General features: G+C 35.8%; 1 protein-coding gene across 1 annotated transcript in view; it reads right to left on the reverse strand.

Moving 5' to 3' along the window:
* Positions 1 to 459: 459 nt before the first annotated feature.
* LOC106662449 (homeobox protein slou-like) overlaps positions 460 to 19,832 on the reverse strand; it is a 40,952-nt gene continuing 21,579 nt past the window's right edge. The window contains exons 2-3 of the mRNA XM_014386547.2: positions 2,389 to 2,596; positions 460 to 1,155 (exon numbers count right to left, since the gene is read on the reverse strand). Of these exons, the coding sequence (XP_014242033.1) occupies positions 876 to 1,155; positions 2,389 to 2,596 (488 nt within the window). The 3' untranslated portion in view covers positions 460 to 875. The remainder of the gene's footprint in view (positions 1,156 to 2,388; positions 2,597 to 19,832) is intronic.

Raw genomic sequence — 19,832 nt, forward strand, 5'->3', positions numbered from 1 at the left:
GAAAGAGAGACATAGAGATAGAGTGTAGTTGAGCAAAGTATTACTATTGACAATTGCGTGATAATAATAGGACCGCAAATAAATTAATTAAAGCAATTTACTCCTTACAACTAGGAATGAGCCAATGAATATTTGAAAAATTTCAAAATTCTTTAGAATTTAAAGTTTTATTGAATGTCTACGGATTTTCCATCTTCCTCCTGCTGTATTACTGTTTAAACTGTGTTATTATTTCTTATTATTGACTTCATTCGTGATTTTTTTTAAAGATATTTTGAATGATTTTAAGAATATTGTTCTTAGTTTTTACATTCTGATTCAAGTCTAAAGAAAAATATAGAAATAATTTATACAAACAAAAAAATAAATGATGAATTATTATTGTTAGAGAGAACGAAAGACACAGAGAGAGAGAGAGAGAGAGAGAGAGAGAGAGAGAGAGAGAGAGAGAGAGAGATTTGTGTAAAGTGAAAGTTTAAAACGTTTAAAACACAGTTATTTAAAATAATGATAGGCGTGTGCCTGTATTTGTGTGTTTGCGTGAATGAGTGCGTGCGTCAACATTTGAGACGGACATCACGTCATAAATATTGTGGAGGGGATGTCGGTAAAATTAGGATATATACATAGATAAATATATGTTCTTTGATATGAGATAATGAAATTCTTCTGAAGGTTTTTTTTCTCGTTTGTATTGAGTGAAGACAGGACTACAACGTAAACAATCTAGGAACATCTCGTCTTTGGTTGAAAATATTGTAATTTCATTTAAAACCCCATAATCCAGCATAAATTGTCCAATTATATTTTCCAAATCGACAAGAATACATTTAAAGCTTAGTTTGGCACGGTTGAAGCACTTGGAGCAAGTGTCCTCACGCGTTATGCCCCAGCCCGTGGTGTGCACCGAGATGGTGAAAATATCCATAGCCCTGTTGAGCGAACGGCGGCGGGTAGTGCGGAGGGTAGCCGAGGTGGTGCGGAAAGAAGCCGGGCCCACCCGCCCCCGGAGGCGGCACCGTCGGACTGTTCACGTCCATCCCGGGGTTCTGCTTTTTCCACTTCGTCCTCCTGTTCTGGAACCAGATCTTCACCTGGGTCTCCGTCAGGGACAGCGAAAGCGCAAGGTTCAGCCTCTCGCAAACAGAGAGATATCTGTAAAAATCATTATCAGAAGTTAGAACATTAATAAAATTAATAAACTTATCTAGAAATTAAAAACTAATTTGTCTATAAAAATAACAGATTCAATTTTTTGCTAAATTTTAATAACCACGCTTTGTCATTTTCATTTTTAACTTAAATGCATTGACGTTCTTTGAACCTTCTCAAGTCCGGGAGGGTTGGTGTTTTAAAAATACATAGAGAACGGTGTTGTCTACCCTCAGATGAAAAAAAACGTTATCGGGAAAATATTTCAATATGTAAGGTGTGAATGCATATAATCTAATTTAATCAGCCTCTTCACATATATCATACCTTATAATTATGTAAGCATGAATGTATTTATTAGCGAAAATGTTGGTTGAATGAAAACAGGCAACTCGACGATACAAATACCTCGACGACCGGTAACCTAGGTTTTTTGTTTGTGTATGGTATGAATATGGAATTATCTTGGTGGAATGTTGGAATGGACCATGTTTTCAATTGTAAATAGTTTATTATTTATATATCAGTGCGAAATATTGACAAATAACTCCTGTCTGCAAGAATGATGATGGTGTTTTTAGACTAGGTTTTCGTGTGAATGATGAAAGGTTCCCAACGGAATATAGAGTACCATGGTGACCCCGGCATGTTGTTTTTGTATGAATTATAAATTGATGCGAAAATTTATGTTATAATATGTGAAGGGTGCAAGGGAAGTGTGGTTGGTCTAAGAAGCTAGAAGATAAAAAATGCACTGGATAAAAATGGAGAAGAGAAACAAGTGAAAAAACCAGACTGAGAGGATTATGACCTTGTCAGCATGCATTGCTTTATAAAGGAGCCTAAATTAATTAACAACAAATTTATGTCTACATTTTTCAAGTTTAATCCTTTTGAAAAACGTGTGTGGTGATTAGTGACCGTTGGTCGATGATTATTCAGAAATCGTGAGATGCGGTATGGTGTGATGTAGATTTCAGAAAAACATATTCTTTATCGGGCCAACGTTTCGATCTTTATTGAGATCATCTTCAGGGCTCAAAGCGACACCAGACCACATCTCACGATTTCTGAATAATCTTTTGAGAAAAGTTGTTAAGCCATTTTAATTTTGAAAAAGAGCTTATTTTCTCAAGTTCAATTGTTAATATCTGCTTAACAACTTCATGTCGTAATTGTCTACATATTTTACCCGGTTTTTCAAAAGAGTATATTTTTATCTATAATCCAAATCACCTCGTCGTTTTAAATTTGTTTTCCAAGGCCACAAGTTGTTCGTAGGTGAATGCAGTCCTTGCTCTCCTAGGTTTTCCCCCTGATCCTTTCGAGTCACCCTTTTTCCGCCTCTTGGGGTCTTTCTCCTCGCCGACGACGCTCTCACCTTCTGCGCTTCCGTCGTCGTCGTCACCTCCCCCTGGGTCCGAAAATTGGCCACCGTCTCTACCTGAAATCGAATTTAAAACTTTACAAATGCCAATTATAAATTTGACTAAGACTTTTGAGGAATTGATGAAAATGAATGAAAATCTACTTTTTTCTTCGAGATAAATTTTATTACTTATTATCGAGTCTACAAAAAAAATAACTTAAATAAACTGAAAGTTTTTGTTCCAACCCTACATAATAGAATAAAATTATGATATATTATTAATTACAACATGTATTACTATGTTTACTAAATATCAAAAATTTTGCTTAATTTATCACATTAGTATTTTAAATATTTCCATAAATATTAAATAATCTATGAAAGAAGGAAAATATACTGTTATAAATTTGCCAAATGATATCGATGATGTTGATTTTTAATTTAGGATGTTGTTAGCTGTGAGGTAGTTCTCAATTTCCAAGCTTTTGTCATAAATTACACCGCCTAGGATATAATGTTGACATGTAACTTACAACATAAATCAGTCAATCATTTGTCCCAAACACTACTTACTATTTTTGCATATAAATTAAGTAGGTAGTTTTAATATGTTTTAAACAGCTCAAAAATGAAAAAGAGATATGGCCAATTTTGTAGTATTTTCTTTCCCTAGCATTTTTATTTTATTGTTATTATAAATTACATTAAAATTTATTAGAAATTACTGTTTTTACAGAAGGAAAATTAAATTAAGGGATTTCGAAAAATATCAAAATAACATTTTGTTCATTGGACACTATAATTTTTTTTTAAACATGCCGTGTATAACGTCCTCTGTTAGCTAACACTTCTGAGTATTATTATTATTATTATTTATTTGTCTGACAAGATATTTTCTAACAATAAGAAATTTGCATACATATGTGTTTTTGAGGGAAAGTGGCGGGGCCCTATGCGTCCTCTTTAGCATATCTCCATTTGTGTACCATACCTCCTGAAAAACATTATTGTCGATGTTGATGGGAAAATGTTCACGAAAAACCCATTAACTTTTACTTTAGCAAATCCTTTGCTTTAACAAGTCGTTACAGTATTGTTCAAAAACTGGAAGAACTAATTATTAATTTAAATAAGAATAACAGTTATAACAAATGTCAGCAAAAATATGTAGTAACTTAGTAAGTTGGTCTAATATAGTACATGAATATTTAGTTTAAAATAAATAAATAAATAAGTTAGTTTAAATAATTATAAATAAGTTAGTTTAACAAATTAGTAACAAATTGACAAATTAACAAGTTAACAGTATAATAAATTAACAAATCAGTAGGTTAGTGGTTAAATATTTTCATAAGTTATTAAGTAACAGTTAAATAAGTTAAAATATGTTTTATTCTCCTGTGCTTCCAAGATCTGAGACAATCATATGTGCCGATTGAAGCACATACGGAGTTTTCGCTGTAGGCTTTTTGAGAAAAAAATTTTTGGGTCCTGAATTTTAATTCCTCCTTAATCCATGGCATTTGAACTAAAGCATGCAGGTCTGTGAGCCTTGTGTAACGTGGGGACGAGGTGGCTAGTCTTAAAAACTTGTTTTGTATTATTGTTATGCATACTGTTAATAAGGTTGTCACTAATTTCATAAGGAATTTCGCTCCATAGATGTTGCAATCAGTTGTACTCAGTTGTTTCATGTCAACTGGCTGCGGATGGTGATCGAAAGGCCTTCTCTGCAACGCATCCCACATGTGTTCATTGGGATTGAGATCTGGAGAAATGGTGGAATTTCCCCCTTCCACAAACTTTGATGAACAACTCTGCCCCTAGAGGTCTGGCATTGTCATCCAGAAATCGAAAATCCATGCGAATGAGATCCCTGGTTTGAGGGATGTATTCCTCGATAATTTCTTAGACATAACGGATTGCGATGTGGTTGCTTTCAACAACGTGGAGTCCAGTTGGTCCTCTCCACTAGCTCAGACCATTCAAACCACCGCCGCAAAACTGCACTGAAAGGAGAACGAACTGGGGCATTGTACGCATCCGCTGTACTTATCCCCCATCGGTAGACTCTTCGGCGCTTGTTATCATTATACAGACAGAAACGCGACACATCAGTAAACACAACAGCATTCCAATTGATGTTCTCTTCTGGGCTTGGAGGTTTGGAAATGCATGGAGGTCCTGAGGGAAGTCAGTGACATTAATGACCTCATCCTGGCATGGGTCTCTGGACAATTGGGGCATACAGACAACGAAAGTTTGACATGTTGGCGAAAAAGGGGGCCAACATGGCCTCTCTGGGCCCAGAATCCTACTGCGGCTTAGCAGCCTGCCACAAAAGAGGATACATCTTAAAATAGATCATTAATGAGTCCAAAACCTGGTGAAACAATATCACAGGTGTGATGCACGCGAAGAGATTCATAGAAGGACCATCCGCAAAACTTACAAAAGAATTACTGGAAGGTAACCGCAACCGAACCAGGATTCTGGTTGGATTACTGTCAGGGCACTCCCACTGAAGATAGCACATGCACCGGATAAGAGTACAAGACAGAAGAATCACTGTGCAGATACTGCCAGGAAGAGAAGGAGACCGCAGAACACATTTCATGTTTCTGTGAAGGTCTATGTAGTTGCCGGTACTTGCAACTAACAAGAAAAACCACAAACAAGATCCTACGCTAAGGTGCCACTGGGAAAGCTTTGGAGGCTAGTGAATAACTTGAAGCTGACCAGTGAGTTATAAATAAAATGGGAGCACAGTAGATTTATAGCCGCCTCTTTTTTCCCTATCCATATCTATTCTAGGAGCTTGCTGAACCATATTCTCCTGAATTGCTGGTGGCGGGCTGTTGCTGCAGGTCGCCTCAAAGGGGCATTCGATGTGAAGCCAACTTGGTCTTGCCAAACGATCTTGTATTTTTTGAGGAACTGACAGGCTCTATGGAAAGGGTTCGGTGTTGCTTCGCTGGCAATATTTCTGCCCTCCCTTAGCGTCGTAATGCGCTGAGATCCACTGCCAGGCATCAATTAGCACTTCCAATCTCTCGAAATCGGGCTAAATCCCGAGAGACCACGCTTTGAGAAACGCCAACTGCCTCTGCGATAACCATTTGCCGGTGACCTCGATGACTCATTCTCACAATTGCGAACTTCCGGTTCAAGATTTTGTCTTTCCATGTTTGAAGTGAATCCAACTGGTTTAAAATGGAGAAACGACGAGAAAAGGTGACTGTTTACAAAATAAGAAATCTTCACGTTTACTATTCTTAAGTAAATCCGTTATTAAAAATGAGGATTAACATCTGTTTGATTTTGGTTTGTTTTTTTAATCTTTTTACCCAACTAATAAGAATATGTCTGCTAATTTAATTAAAATTAATAGAATAGGAATAAATTACGAATATACCTATTCATTTTTGTGCAGTTTATTGTGAGGATTTACTTCTTGCTTACAATTATTGTACAAAATCATTGAAAACAAAAACTTTGATTTATGTTTAAGAAGAAAAGAGTTTTTTGGTGCGATTGCTCGGCGATTTATAAAGAATACAGACCAATTGAAATAAATGGCTTAATTCAGAAAAGTGTTTTCCATTCCTCTCTTTTTCTTTTTCTTTTTCTCTTCCAACTTTTGTCAGACCGACCAGAGAAAGGCGCACCATTCACTTTTTCCCCAGCAGCAGGTACAATTTCTTGTCGATTAAGTTAAATAGAAGGAAATTACATGTAAATTGAATTTGCCCGGGAGCCGGAGAATAATGGCAATGGGAAAAGGCAAATATTGAATTACAGTTAATTTGCAAAACGTTGAGGCGTTTTTGTTTGTTCACCGTTTTGAAAAGAAAAGCCAACTGAAGGTTGGGTAGGGTGTCGTGTAACTTTACCTCATTCTTAAAACAATCTGGGAATCCTCCCTTTAAAAAAATGGTACATAAATAAGCATATCTTTTGTACATATTTATTCCAGTGTTTGAAACACCAATCATGATGTTTTTTAAAGATAATTCAACAGTCGAAATATTCAATAATTTCAATGATTTCATAATAATTTTACAATTATTACTTACTTCCTTTTGTTATAATTACATAATTGTATTTAATAATCGATGTAGTATAGCCGTACAAATTAATTGAACATTCAGACTTTTTAAAGACATTTTTATTTGAAAGTGTATAATATGGGTTTCTTTGTGACCTGTTGTTTAATAATTTGTTGAAGTTGTGAGGAACGATCAAGAAAAGCTCCTCACTACTTCAACAAAAAGTGTATAATACTTATTACTTCGATTTTAAAATTAATTTAACTATTTAAATATCTACAGTTCTTCTAGACAAAAAGCCAAATGATCACATCACACAACATAAAAATGAACAGCAAAAGTGATTCAAGTGATTACAGATTTACATAATGGGCGATTACGATACAGAGTTAAGTCCATCACTTCTCAAAGTCCATAGCCAATTCCAGCTTTTGTAATTTACAATAAATTACCGGCAGGCCTCGCGACGTACGTGCACATGCATACATATATGGACAAGACTGAACATGCTGCCCATTTCTGTGGTTTGGCAGTGTGGGGTCAGGCCTTATCCGTGCAGCCACCAAGGTTGGGCTTCAGACGCTGCCAACAGCTAGGACATTTCCGCCCCCAACGCAATCAGTTTCTAAATCCATTTCCACTTAAATACGTTCTTACTTATTTACATACCATTCACTGAATTTGGGTGGTGAAGTAGTCGATATTCTCTTATCACACTTTGGACCTATTTTATACTATAACTAATCAAGTAGAGGGTCGATGGGGTAATCAGTATTCTACCATTGGCCCTCTCATACTGCACATTCACTCCAATAAATAAATTATTTAATTAATTATCTGTTTATTATTATTTTTTTGCAAAGTTGGTTGAGAAGAAAAGCTACTTTCACGAGCGGGACGCGAACCCACGACCTTCACTAGTATCCCGCGCGTGACACTAATTTTTCTTCTCGACCATCTTGCCATTAAAATTGGAAACAAATACATTCACTCTCAACACACGCCAGGGACAAATATCATTGCAATAAAACTCCTCTAAAAATTGGAACAGGGGATCCAGATACGCGCTACATCAAGCACAATTCTCATATCAGAGGCATTCCTGCACGCTCTCTAAATAGAGCGAAGGAAGTGCATATTTCAACTAGGTGGGACACACCGAGCAGCATTCACAGGCTTTGACTCAAACGTTAGTGTCTGTGTGACAAAACATGGTGAATTCTTAATCTTGAGAAGACGACCCTTCATTTATGAGTCAGATCCTCCGAGATCCATCTTTCGATAGTGCTCTTGATCGTGATAGATTTTCATGTTTTTTATTGCGCTTTTAACGCCCGAGCGCCGGGTCGCGGTGGTCAAGTCTGGTCGTTGGGACGTCCCGACCTTAACCGCTTCGTCCTCCTTCACCCTCCAGACCTAAGTTCACTGGTACAACAACAACAGGAGTAGTAATAGAATATAATAGTCGTAATAATAACAGTAAATATAATTTAATTTTTTATTTACAAAGGTAGATAAAACTCCATAAACAATTACCAATTTAATTACCATTTCAGAAATATTTTCATTATATTATATAAATTATATTTTAATAATAATAATGCTTTATTAAACATAAAAAAAAGGAAAAAAGACAATTTAGATTTCAAAGCATTTAAGGCCAAGGATCTTGGATCCGTCTGCCAGAGGTCGTTGATTAAACAATCAGAAACGAAAAAATACACAATCAAATAAAATAAAAGTTACAGCCTACGCAATAAAAAGAAAAAAGGAGAAACAACAACTGCCAAAATGCGAAAGAGAACAGAAAAACAGGTTATACAATAGAAATCAAAAATTAAACTCATTAATTAATTCATATCTGTTAGCGTAACGAATGAAGGGCCGCGAATTTGAGCCACTCAAAAACCGTAACAGGTCAACCCTGGGGAGAGTGAAACATCCGAGATGCAACAACCGAATCTCACCCAGGGATGAGCACTCCGCCAAGAAGTGGGATACAGTTTCGAGCGCGAATTACACAAAGAACAGATTCCCAATTCCCCTCTGATCCAAACAGCCGAGTTTAAGTGCAAAACCTCACTTCTTAGCTTAAATAGTCATCGCAACTCATTGAGACAAAGACCGTCAAAATTATCTTCATGTAGGTCGAACAATGCAGGAGAAATTTGTACCTCCTTGTAAAGTGTGAGATGCGTAGATGCTTGGACACGTTCTTCATGATGTTGTTTTTTAATTGGATTAATAAGAATTGAAAAATGATTATGCCAGTCACAGAGGTTGTCTAAGGATATGACGAAGGGCAAGTTGTACTTTTTAAACAAATATTTCCAGTGAGTGAACCATGAAATATTAGTATTTATGACCGCCAACGATGTTATTTTTGTGTATCTAGTTTTGGGAGAGATCAGAACTTTCACAATATAGGTGTAGTGAAGCTTAAGTGTATACACCAAAATTAAATCCAAGTTGGTCTCTAAATATAATATACAGTTTGGTGTACCAGATGGCAATGTGAACAACTTTCTTATTGTTAAGTTATTCAGATATCGTGAAATGCGGTCGGGTGTGATGTAGGTTTCAGAAAAACATTTTTTTATCGTGCCAACGTTTCGATCTTTTATTGAGATCATCTTCAGGGCTCAAAGTGTTTGTCTTCTGTGTAATTGTGCCATCCTTGCACATTTTCTATTGTTTCAAATTGTTCTTTTTAAATTATATTTTAAAGTATTACGTTAAAATAATAAAGTTCCTTAGTAAGTTACGTAGTGTACCTTAAAACATTAATAAAGTGGAATATTGTGAGGTCAGAAATATTGAAACAAACTATTTAGCCGTTATGTCGATATTGAGCTAAAAATTTATTAATTTCTATATATTGTTTTTTACCAACGTTAAGTTGTTTAAGTTTTTTCTCGTTTTTCTTCTATAATTTTTGGAGTAAATGTGCAATATTCAGTTGCTTTAAACTTCACTGCAAGTTTTCCGGTTCGTGTTTTAATCTCCCACTTAATCTCAAAGGTTGACAAAATGTTTTGAAAGTCTTAAAGCCCGAACGACGGCTTCGACCCGACTTTATCCAAGTTGATCCAGGCTGTTTAGCTATTAAAGGAGCATTAAATAATTTAATAATTTTCTTGTTAATTATACCTGAAACAAGGTAAGGCATTAACAAAGGGGATGTAAATGAGAGAGGCTGAAACCGAGGCAACTCTGTCTGTAGCTAACTACCTCAATTAGCGCTTGAATAAATTAACATTTAATTCGGTGGGGGGTGGTTCGGGGGTGAAAATGCGAGGAGGGAGGGAGCGGGCTGGTGTCGCCTCGAGGGCGTGGCAAACACAACCCATGGAAACTTTACAGGATTACTGGAAATATTTTTAAAAAGGAGAATCACAGTAATTTCCTCTTTTCTATTTTCATTTTTAAAATATTAATTTAAAAAAATAAATAATTTTAGGCTTTCAAAACTTTTTATAACACCGCTCAGTCCTTTGTGAAGTGATTACCGGCACATTTGACCCAGTGTTGTACTGACAGTACTTTTAGTGCGGTTCTTCAACATGTATTGCACTTAAGGATAATATGCACTCTTGACAATTGTCCTTGTTAATATATTGCATTCCAGATCGAAGAAAAAAAGGGAATTCTTTGCTTAATGATTTGCTGATTTACAAATGTTATGTTTTGCGCCGTAACTCCTCCTTCATAAAATCGATAGGAGTATTGTGATGCAGATACTTAGTACCACGAAGTAAGCCTTCTTTTGCTGGAGTTGGAAATTGGGGTAATCATACCTTCAAGATAACTTACTCCTTTTTTCCTTATTATTTACGATTAGGCCTTTCTTTCATGACTTGTTCGTGAAAGAGAATTATGAGATAGCGGTACATAATTTTCCGTATTGCTTGACATTCTTGATAAAAGTCAGTGGTGGCCAAATTTGGTGCTGTTTCCACTTTTTCGTCATTGGCAAGCGGGACAAAGAGGTTGTTAGTTAACATTGCTGTTAAGCTATCATTTTAGTAGGGACTTTGGGAGAGGTACATAGAAATTGTTGTTACATAGACCTTCTTGTATTTCTCCGAATGTCTTTTATTTTTTCAGATTTTGTTGGCTAGATGTCCAAAGAATAATTGGTGTTTAGGACTCACTGACCGTTGACGTCCCTATACACGTTCGGTCGCAAAGACCCATTGGAATTTTATATATTTATAATTTACAAATGTGTTCAAAATTACAGATAAAACAGAGAAAGATTAATCTAGACCAAATGTCTGTTTTTTTGCTTTTATATACACGATGTAAAAAAATAACGAAATATTTACAGTTCACAGTAAAAAAAAAAAAATCGTCCTGGTTGTAAAACGAAAATAAATTTCAATACTTTCCTACACTTTATTGTGCATAAAGTTATTGTACAGAACGATTAGTGCTTGTATAATGAGGTATCTTCCTGAAAAAACTGGATTATCTGCCACTAGACGGTAGATTTTGCATTTTTCTCCAGCCGCTTTGGGATGATTAAGACAGGTTTGTTGAATTTCCACTGTGGCTTCCAATTAGCATCGCTTTGAATGATGTTTCAATGAATAAACTAACTGTTGAAAATGAGCAAAATGCAGAATCAGAAGAAACCATCGAAAATACGAAAGAAGATCGGACACGACATAAATATATCTTCATGAAGTATCAACGCTCAGAAATATATAACTATAGACTTATAGATTGTGTATATTACAAAAATTAAAATTAAAAAATCTGAATGTGCAACTACCAAAAATTAAAATCGTAAAACATGTAGAGATAAGGATAAGGATACGGATAAAAGAGGCGGTCACAAGGCCTACTTCGCCTCGACCTCAATAGATTTATTGTGCTCCTCTGTTATTTATAACTCACTGGGCAGCTTCAGATTATTAATCAACCTCCATAGCTTTTCCAGCAGCTCCTTAGTGTAGGATCTTCCTTGTGGTTTTTCTTGTCCTAGTTGCAAGAACCTGCACCTACACAGATCTTCACAGCAACATAGAATGTGTTCTGCGGTCTCCTCTTCTTCTTGGCAGTATCTGCACAGTGTTTCTTCTATCTTGTACTCCTATCCGATGCATGTGCCTTCTTAAGTGGCAGTTCTCTGTTAGGAGTCCAACCAGAATCCTGGTTCGGTTGCGGTTGCCTTCCAGTAATTGTAAGTTTTGCGGATGGTCCTTTTAAGAATCTCTCCGCGTACCCCATACCTGCGGTATTGTTCCACTAAGTTTTAGACTCTTTAAGGATCCATTTTGAGATGTAAAATCCTCTTTTGTGGCAGGATGCTAGGCCACTGTAGGGTTCAAGATACTGAGAGTCCCTGTTGACCCCCCTTTTTGGCAAACATGTCAACCTTTACGTTCCCTCTATGCCCCGAGTGCCCAGGGACCCATGCCAGGGTCAGGTCATTGGTGTCACTGACATCCGTCAGGGCCTCCATGTAATTCCAAACACTCTTTGACTTCGCCCCCACGAGGCTAGAGCCCTTAGTGCAGCCTGACTGTCAGAGAAAATGGCTATCTTCCGGGAATGTATTACTAGCCTTTATATTTCTCTTGCGCATTGTTCAATCGTTAAGATTTCAGCCTGGAAAACTGTAGCATATTTACCAGGTTTACCTTCAGTTCGGACTTTGGGTTCATATCCCCGATGTTTATTTACATTTATATGGTTTAAAACATGTAAAAATGATACTGTTTTTGCGATGGTGATATTTCAAGAATACAAGATGTGCAAAAACAAAAAAAAATGGACTATATGCATTCGTTTATCTGAACGAATTGGTAAGTTATAACTCAGATTAATTAGGAGGAGGACGTAAGAGATAATCTTTGGAAATAAAAAGAATTTATTTATCTCAATATTTTCACTTGGTAGTGGGACCGATTAGATGGCTGTCATTCAGCCACCATTTATTCTCCTAACTCAATATTTAAACACTGAAGAAGTACAATGCACAGCTTTCAAATGTCATCACCTTGACCAATGTCAATCGTGATCTGACAGTAAGATGTTAATTCTATTGTGAAGAAAAAGAGTTTGGGGAATGGATTTGGCCCACGAAGGAATTAGAGCGTTAACAAATAGGTCTGGGAAGCCTGAGTTATCAATTACTGCATGTTACATGCGTGGCAAGAGGCGGCTAAGCCGTACCAACCGCGGGTGGTTTATCGGCGCCCGGGATTAGTGTTCCCCAGGGAGTGGGAAAGGGATGAGGAGAGAGAGAAGAGGAACGAGATAAGGTTCACTTAATCGGCGATGTCTTTGTCTTCTCCCTAATCTACTTCCTTAATTATACCCACTCCTGTTAATTAAAGCTAATTAAGCAGCGCTCCAAGCGGTCCCCGTTTTACCGCCCCCGACCCCTTGGCTTACATTTATAACCTGTTTAAAGGCACCCCCGTTTACCCTCGGTCTTTTATACACAGGGAAAAACCTCTTTTGTCCCTCCGGGCTGTTTAAACTTTAAAAGCTTTCCCTGCTTTTATATTTATGGTTTAGCTTTGTAAAATGTGCATTCAGCTCAAAATGGTATAAATAAAATCTACTCATTTTAGCCTTATCTTTTAACCTGCTCGGACTATCGTTTTTAACCATGAGAGATTATCAATGTACGATGACAGGATCGTCCTAACAACGCGGATCAATAGATTACCAGCGCAGATTCAGAGTGAAAATCTGACCTCTCCACTATTTCTATAAAAGAGATTTGATATTTTGTACAATAAAAAAAAACATTCCACACAGACATTCCTATTTTGTTGTTTATTTCACACTATATACATTTTTGTCTTTATATTGATTACAACTAAATTCAACGAGATCAGAAATTCAATAGTTTTAATAAAAATTATTTAATATTATGATGGTTTGAACAAACTGTACAACCGGAAAATCATTTAGCGATGGAATAAATTGTTCGTTAAATTTTAATTTATCGCTAAATGAGTCTCCTGTGTTTGAGTGAATTTTCTTCCAAACTAAAGTATTTAATCCTCTCTGGTGAACCACAGGGCAGTGTTCTGGCCCCCGATCTCTACGCGGTGTTCATAGCTAACCTCCCACCCCATCCGCAGAACACCCTGACCTTTGCAAACGATACAGTAACTCTGAACCAGTCATTTCCACTCGAAACCTCCAGGAACACCTCACACTACTGGTGTAAAATAAAAAAAATAAAATTTAATTCAGAAAAATCCACTCAGATAACTTTCACTCTCCGCAAAACGATCCTCCCTCCAGTGTATTTCATCCAAGCACCCAACTGCGGACAAGATACGGTATCTAGGACTATTGATAAACATCTGACATGGAACTCACACATGACTGAAACTACAAGAAGTTATTAAACGCTACAGAGCACCCTCACGGCTTCTTGATAAACGCTCTAACTTATCTTTGTCAAACAAAGACAGTACTTTATAACAATATTGTGAAGATATGGACTTTCGGACTGGGTTCAGCCAAACATTCCAATATGCTCATCCAAAGAGTCCAATCCATAATCCTCAGAAAAACCCTTGATGCTTCTTTTTAGTATCCAACGAAACTATCAATACAGACGTAAATATTCATTTTGTCCAAGATTGCATGCATACCAACCACCATAAATCCTCAAATACAAAAACTCTCGTCCCGACGAATTCCCTCGAACCCTCCTCGCCGAGTAAAGAGACGACGGCCGAGAGATCTCCTCTCCAGTGATAGTGAGACTAACATCGATTAAATACAGAACGCTTAGAACTCATAGGAGTGCTCCCAGAGGGTACTTTCTCCCTCCTTCTTTATTTTATTTTGTTATACACTCAATGTTACTTGGTACTCATTTGATGTGAGTAATACACTATAAATAAAATTTAATTTTTTTCCAAACTATCATATAATTTTTATTAAAACATATGTATTTTTATCTTGTTTTCATTAAAATAAATATGTTGAAATTAACATAACGATAAAAATACATACAAATTCAAATAAACCGCAAAATAAGATTGTCCAGTTTTTATCTTTGGGTGTATAAACTGCTCTAATACCTTAAAATAAAGAGAGAAAAAAAATGGTTATCGGATGTGAATTTTCTGTTGGCCAAACTGGGCAAGTGTCTTAATGCTCATTGTAGCTTGAAAGGTGAAAAACCAATTATCATTCTACAATTCTGAAATTGTTAATATTAAATTTATATCTGCAAAAATATTTGAACATTACATTTAAAATGTTTTATTAATAAATCTGCAGTCAGCATTGTCAACCTGAATTAAAAGGTTTTCAATTAATATCGAGAATAGCCGTACGAGATATTGTCCTTGTTTATTTTTTTAAACTGATATAACGATAAAAATACATTCATATAAATTGAAATAAACAACAAAATATAAGTGTCCGGATTTTTGTCTTTGATATATAAACAGCTGTTATCTATCTGGCTGTCCATTATCTTATGGCCAAACTGCACAAGTGTCTTTATGTTCATTACGGTTGTAAAGAGGAAAAATGTATGATCTTTCTACAATTCTGAGAATGTTTGCGACATTAAAGTTACGCTTTTAGAAATATTTGAATATTACATTTAAATCGTTTTATTGGTCAGCTTTGTCAATCTGCATTAAAAGCTTTTTAATTAATAACGAAAAAAGGCGGAGCAGTTATTGTTCTCGTGTACATATTTATATTTATTTTTTATTTTTTTTGCAGTAAACCAGGGTACGGAGACTTTTGATATGGAAGAAGTGCTTGCAGGTGTGCCACAAGGGTCAATACTCTCTCTGCTGTTGTACACAATTTTTTACTTCTGAATGCCCACAAATGAGAATACACGTACCGCTTGTCAGTGGAGCAATTGATCTTATTATCTAACGTTTATAATTTATCAGGGGTTGGGCCATTATGAAATCAACAAAACGTCATTTATCAGGTCGTTGATTTTACTCACAATGAAAAATATTTGTGAAGATCTAAATAAGTTTGGTACATTTGTTGATAATATAAACGGAAATAGGAAAAAATACAGTTCATAAAATTTCAGGATTTTTTAAGCAGAAAGTCAACTATAAAGGTAAATCGAATGAAGATTCCAATATATATTTATCTGGAAGTTTTTTTTAAATTATAAATGCAATTAGGTAAAATCTTTGCCTTGTGTACAGTGTTGCATGTTTTTTTTTTTAATTTTTGCAATGTGCTATTCTTGTTGCATGTTGTGCAATGTGTTATTTTATAACAGCTGAAGTTCTTCATAAAAAAATCAAACCAACCTAACCATCTTAGCTTCTTTATTTAATGCAATATTCAGAACAACACACCTTCCAATACAATTCCGTCCATGAAACATCACAAAGCTTAAAAAAAATAAGCTTCCCATCACCTTATCCACCTATTAGTTTATTACTCGTTCCTTCTAAATTATTCGAAAACAATCATTCACGAAAGAATTATTTAACTATGGGATGAGGGATTATTATACAAATTAAAATTATTTTTCCAGGCCTATTATCGGATTATACAATCATATCTTATGGTAATTGTACTTTATTGATATACATTATATCATAAAGGGTGAATTTTCGCAGTAAACCAGGGTACGGAGGTTTCTGATATGGAAGAAGTGCTTGCAGGTGTACCACAAGGGTCAATACTCGCTCCGCTGTTGTACACAGTTTTTACTTCTGATACGCCCACAAATGAGAATACACTTGCCGCCACTTACGCAGATGACACCGCCATATTAACAAGTCATCACTCTTCTACACAATCTTCACTTATGTTACAAAACCACATATCAACAATTGAAAAGTGCAATCTTTGGAAAATAAAGTTTAATCCCTCAAAGTCACAACATATCATCTTTACACTCCGACGTCAGACTTGTCCTAGCACACACCCTATACAATCCATGTTCTTCAATCCGACAAAGTTATGTATTTAGGGCTACATTTGATAAAGGACTAACTTGGAATCCACATACGCGATTTTAAAAAATAGACACAACGAACGATTTAATATGCTTTATTATCTACTCAACCGATAATCAAAATTACCATTAAAATCAAAACTTTCGACATACACATACCTACTCCAACTATTTGGATGTACAGGTGACAAGCTTATGGATCGTCCAAATATACGAATATTCAAAGATTACAAAGTGTTCAATCCAAAATTTTGAGACTGATTGTTTCTGCCCCTTTTTACTAAACAATAACACACTTCACAGAGATCTTCACATGCCAACAGTTTTTTCATCCATCAAAACAGACGTTTTCATAGTAAATTACAAAATCGCATTAACACACAAATACATACATTCCCAACATTTACCACTTAAAGTCTGAAAAGAATGTGGATAAGAGACCTCTTAAATGATAAATATCATTTTATTAATCCAGAGTGGCTGCCAATAAAAAAACTTGGGTAGTTTTCTCCATAAAGCCCGTATGTCCTCAATCCGTCCAAATCCACCACCATAATTATCTGGTCCAGGCAACTCCTCAATTCCCTCCCCAGCATCCCACCTCTCATGCTAAATAACCATCCCATCCCCTTCTGCTCTTCGGTTAAAAACCTAGGAGTAGGCTTTGACCAAAACCTTTCCTGGCATTCTCACATTTCCCAAATTTCCCGCCATTCCATTGCCTCCCTCGGCCTGTTTCGTCGGTTCTGGCTTCTCTTACCTTTCTCCACTTGCAAACTCCTTGTATCTTCCCTTATACTTCCCTTCTTCGATTATAGCTGTTTGGCATACGGTGGTCTCTCGGAGGAACGCGAGATTGAAGCGTATTATGAATGTTACGTAAGATTTGTGTACGGCACCCCACGGGGATCCCGGGTGTCGGGGTTGTATTCCCAACTTTCCTGGCTATTCCCCTCCTTCCGTTCACAGTATTTCTTAGGTTGCTTTCTTTTCCAATCCATCCACACTCGTCGTCCTCCTTACATCATCCAATCCCTCCAATTCAACTCCTCACATCTCACGCGTAAGACCCGCTCATCCGCAATCGACCTTATCCTTCCGCAACATACAACCCATACCTTCGAAAGATTCTTTCTGATCCGAGCCCCTAAACTCTGGAACTCCCTTCCCCTTTCTATTCGTCACGTTGCCTCCTTTTCCTCCTTTAAATCCCACTTGTATAATCACCTCCTCTCCCTCCAAGCAGAGACCTCACGTTAACATTTGTTATTTTTGTTTAATATTCTCGTAATTTTTTCTTCTATCCTGCCTTATTGGTATACATTGTATCAAGATTTCTATCTTTTTTTTACTGTTATCTTCATAGAAGGAACTTCCTTTATTTATTTCATGTAAATTATTCTTAGGGGACACCAGTCCCAGAATAAAGTTATTTTTTCTTCTTCTTCTTCTTAATGCCACAAACATAAATTGAAATGCAATCTGCTGGTTGTATATAATACATGTCAAGTTGTAATGTTGTAACTGAAGTCAAAAATAATTATTTATTTATTTGTATTTTTTGTTTATTTCTCAGGACCCTCCTTTTCTCAATCCTTTTCTCTTACAAGCAATGCTGTTTACATAAAAAATATTATACAATTTTAGTTAGTATTAATAATTAGAAAAAACAAATGTGATACGCTAGTGGGTCATTCGTTCATTTTCTTTCACGTTTACCGCCCACCTGGCGACTAGATCACCGAGCCGTCAAAATTTTTGATACGGGTCCAAATTATGACTTTTTACGACTGTTTACAATGGTCAGCTCTTTTTATAGACCTCTCGTTTAAAAAATGGATCTTCACTTCGTTAAACATTGTCCTCTCTTAGCAATTATTTGTGGGAAGGAAGCGTTAAAAGCGTGAATAAAACTATTTGGGGCTCGACGGAATTAGACGGCCGATTCGAAAGAAGCCATCTCGAACATCCTTTGAGCAGGAAGCATTTGTTTCACATGTGCTCATTAGAACATTGTAAAAACATGATTGTTTAATGTCCGCTTAGGGGTTTAACACAATTAGTGACGGTTAAACAGGCACTGTTACGGTGGAGGGTTTTATTTTAAACAGAAACACTCCTGGTCAAACAGGATGTTTTTAAATTATTACATACCTTTTGTGATAATTCTTTTAAACAACTCGCTTTAAAATTCTACAGGCCTTTTAATTTTGGATTATAAAAAACACGGCGTAATGAATTTGTGTTTCCTGTTATATTTGGCTTTTCTGGCATATATCATGGATTTCTGCCAATGTGTCATTTCATGCTATTTTGCTCTATTAATATTATGTTTAAAGATTCCTATAATTTCTTAAGGCATATAGATATTTCTTGATCGGTTTTTCGTTTCTTATTATACATACATTGCCCATAAAAAACACCGACCACCTGATTTTTCACGAAAAAAATGGCCAGCTTTGGAAATGCATATTTTCTCAGCCTTTTAAGTCACAGACCTGCGCTACGTCGAATTTTTTAGAAACTTTTACACTAAACAAGATGGCTTTTTTTTTAATTTTCTAGCTTCAGTCATCCATCAGTAAATTCAAACGTGTTAATTTTTGCACTCTTTACGAAAACTTCAAATTGAGCTGTGGGCCCAGGAAATCGCCCTGGATCAACGCCCTATAGCAATCGATAGGAAATTTTAGTAAGTTTTCGATTCGTCACCTGCTGCTTTGCCTGATTTCTCAACTGTTTTCGAGTTATTTGCGATTTTTGGGCAAAAACGTGATTTTTTACGTACTCACGGAAAAAACCGACCACCGGCCGATTTTACCGTACTTAAACCTATTGTTTCAAACGTTATTCGAAGCCAAACTGCCACAACACCTGTTTCATTATGTGATAAATAGTAATAAAAATTTAGTTTATTTTGCAATTTAAATAAATCTACTGTCAAACAAATACAAATATTTTTTAAATAAAAATTAAATTAAATTAAGATCGTTATATGTTTAGTGGTCATAAACCTATTTAATTATTTCAATTAATTATACTTTTTATATTAGCTAGTGTCACGAGCTTTTCATCTCAACGACGACCTTAGATGAAAAGTATAATTAATTTAAATTAAGATGTTTTTCCATTATTGTTTTATACAATAATAAAAATTATTAGCATTAATTCATATCCAAATAATTCAAATTAGTCGGTATATTAAAGTTTAATCAATTTCAACATATTATGTCGCGTAAAGTTTTGAAACAACTCTTAATGACAAAACAAGCCACTCAAACGAAAAAGTACCTCCGTAGGTTCATATTCGACAATTCTTCTGTTT

Source organism: Cimex lectularius, unplaced genomic scaffold (genome assembly GCF_000648675.2).
Source record: "Cimex lectularius strain Harlan isolate CLEC.00 unplaced genomic scaffold, Clec_2.1 scaffold151, whole genome shotgun sequence".
NCBI lineage: Eukaryota > Metazoa > Arthropoda > Insecta > Hemiptera > Cimicidae > Cimex > Cimex lectularius.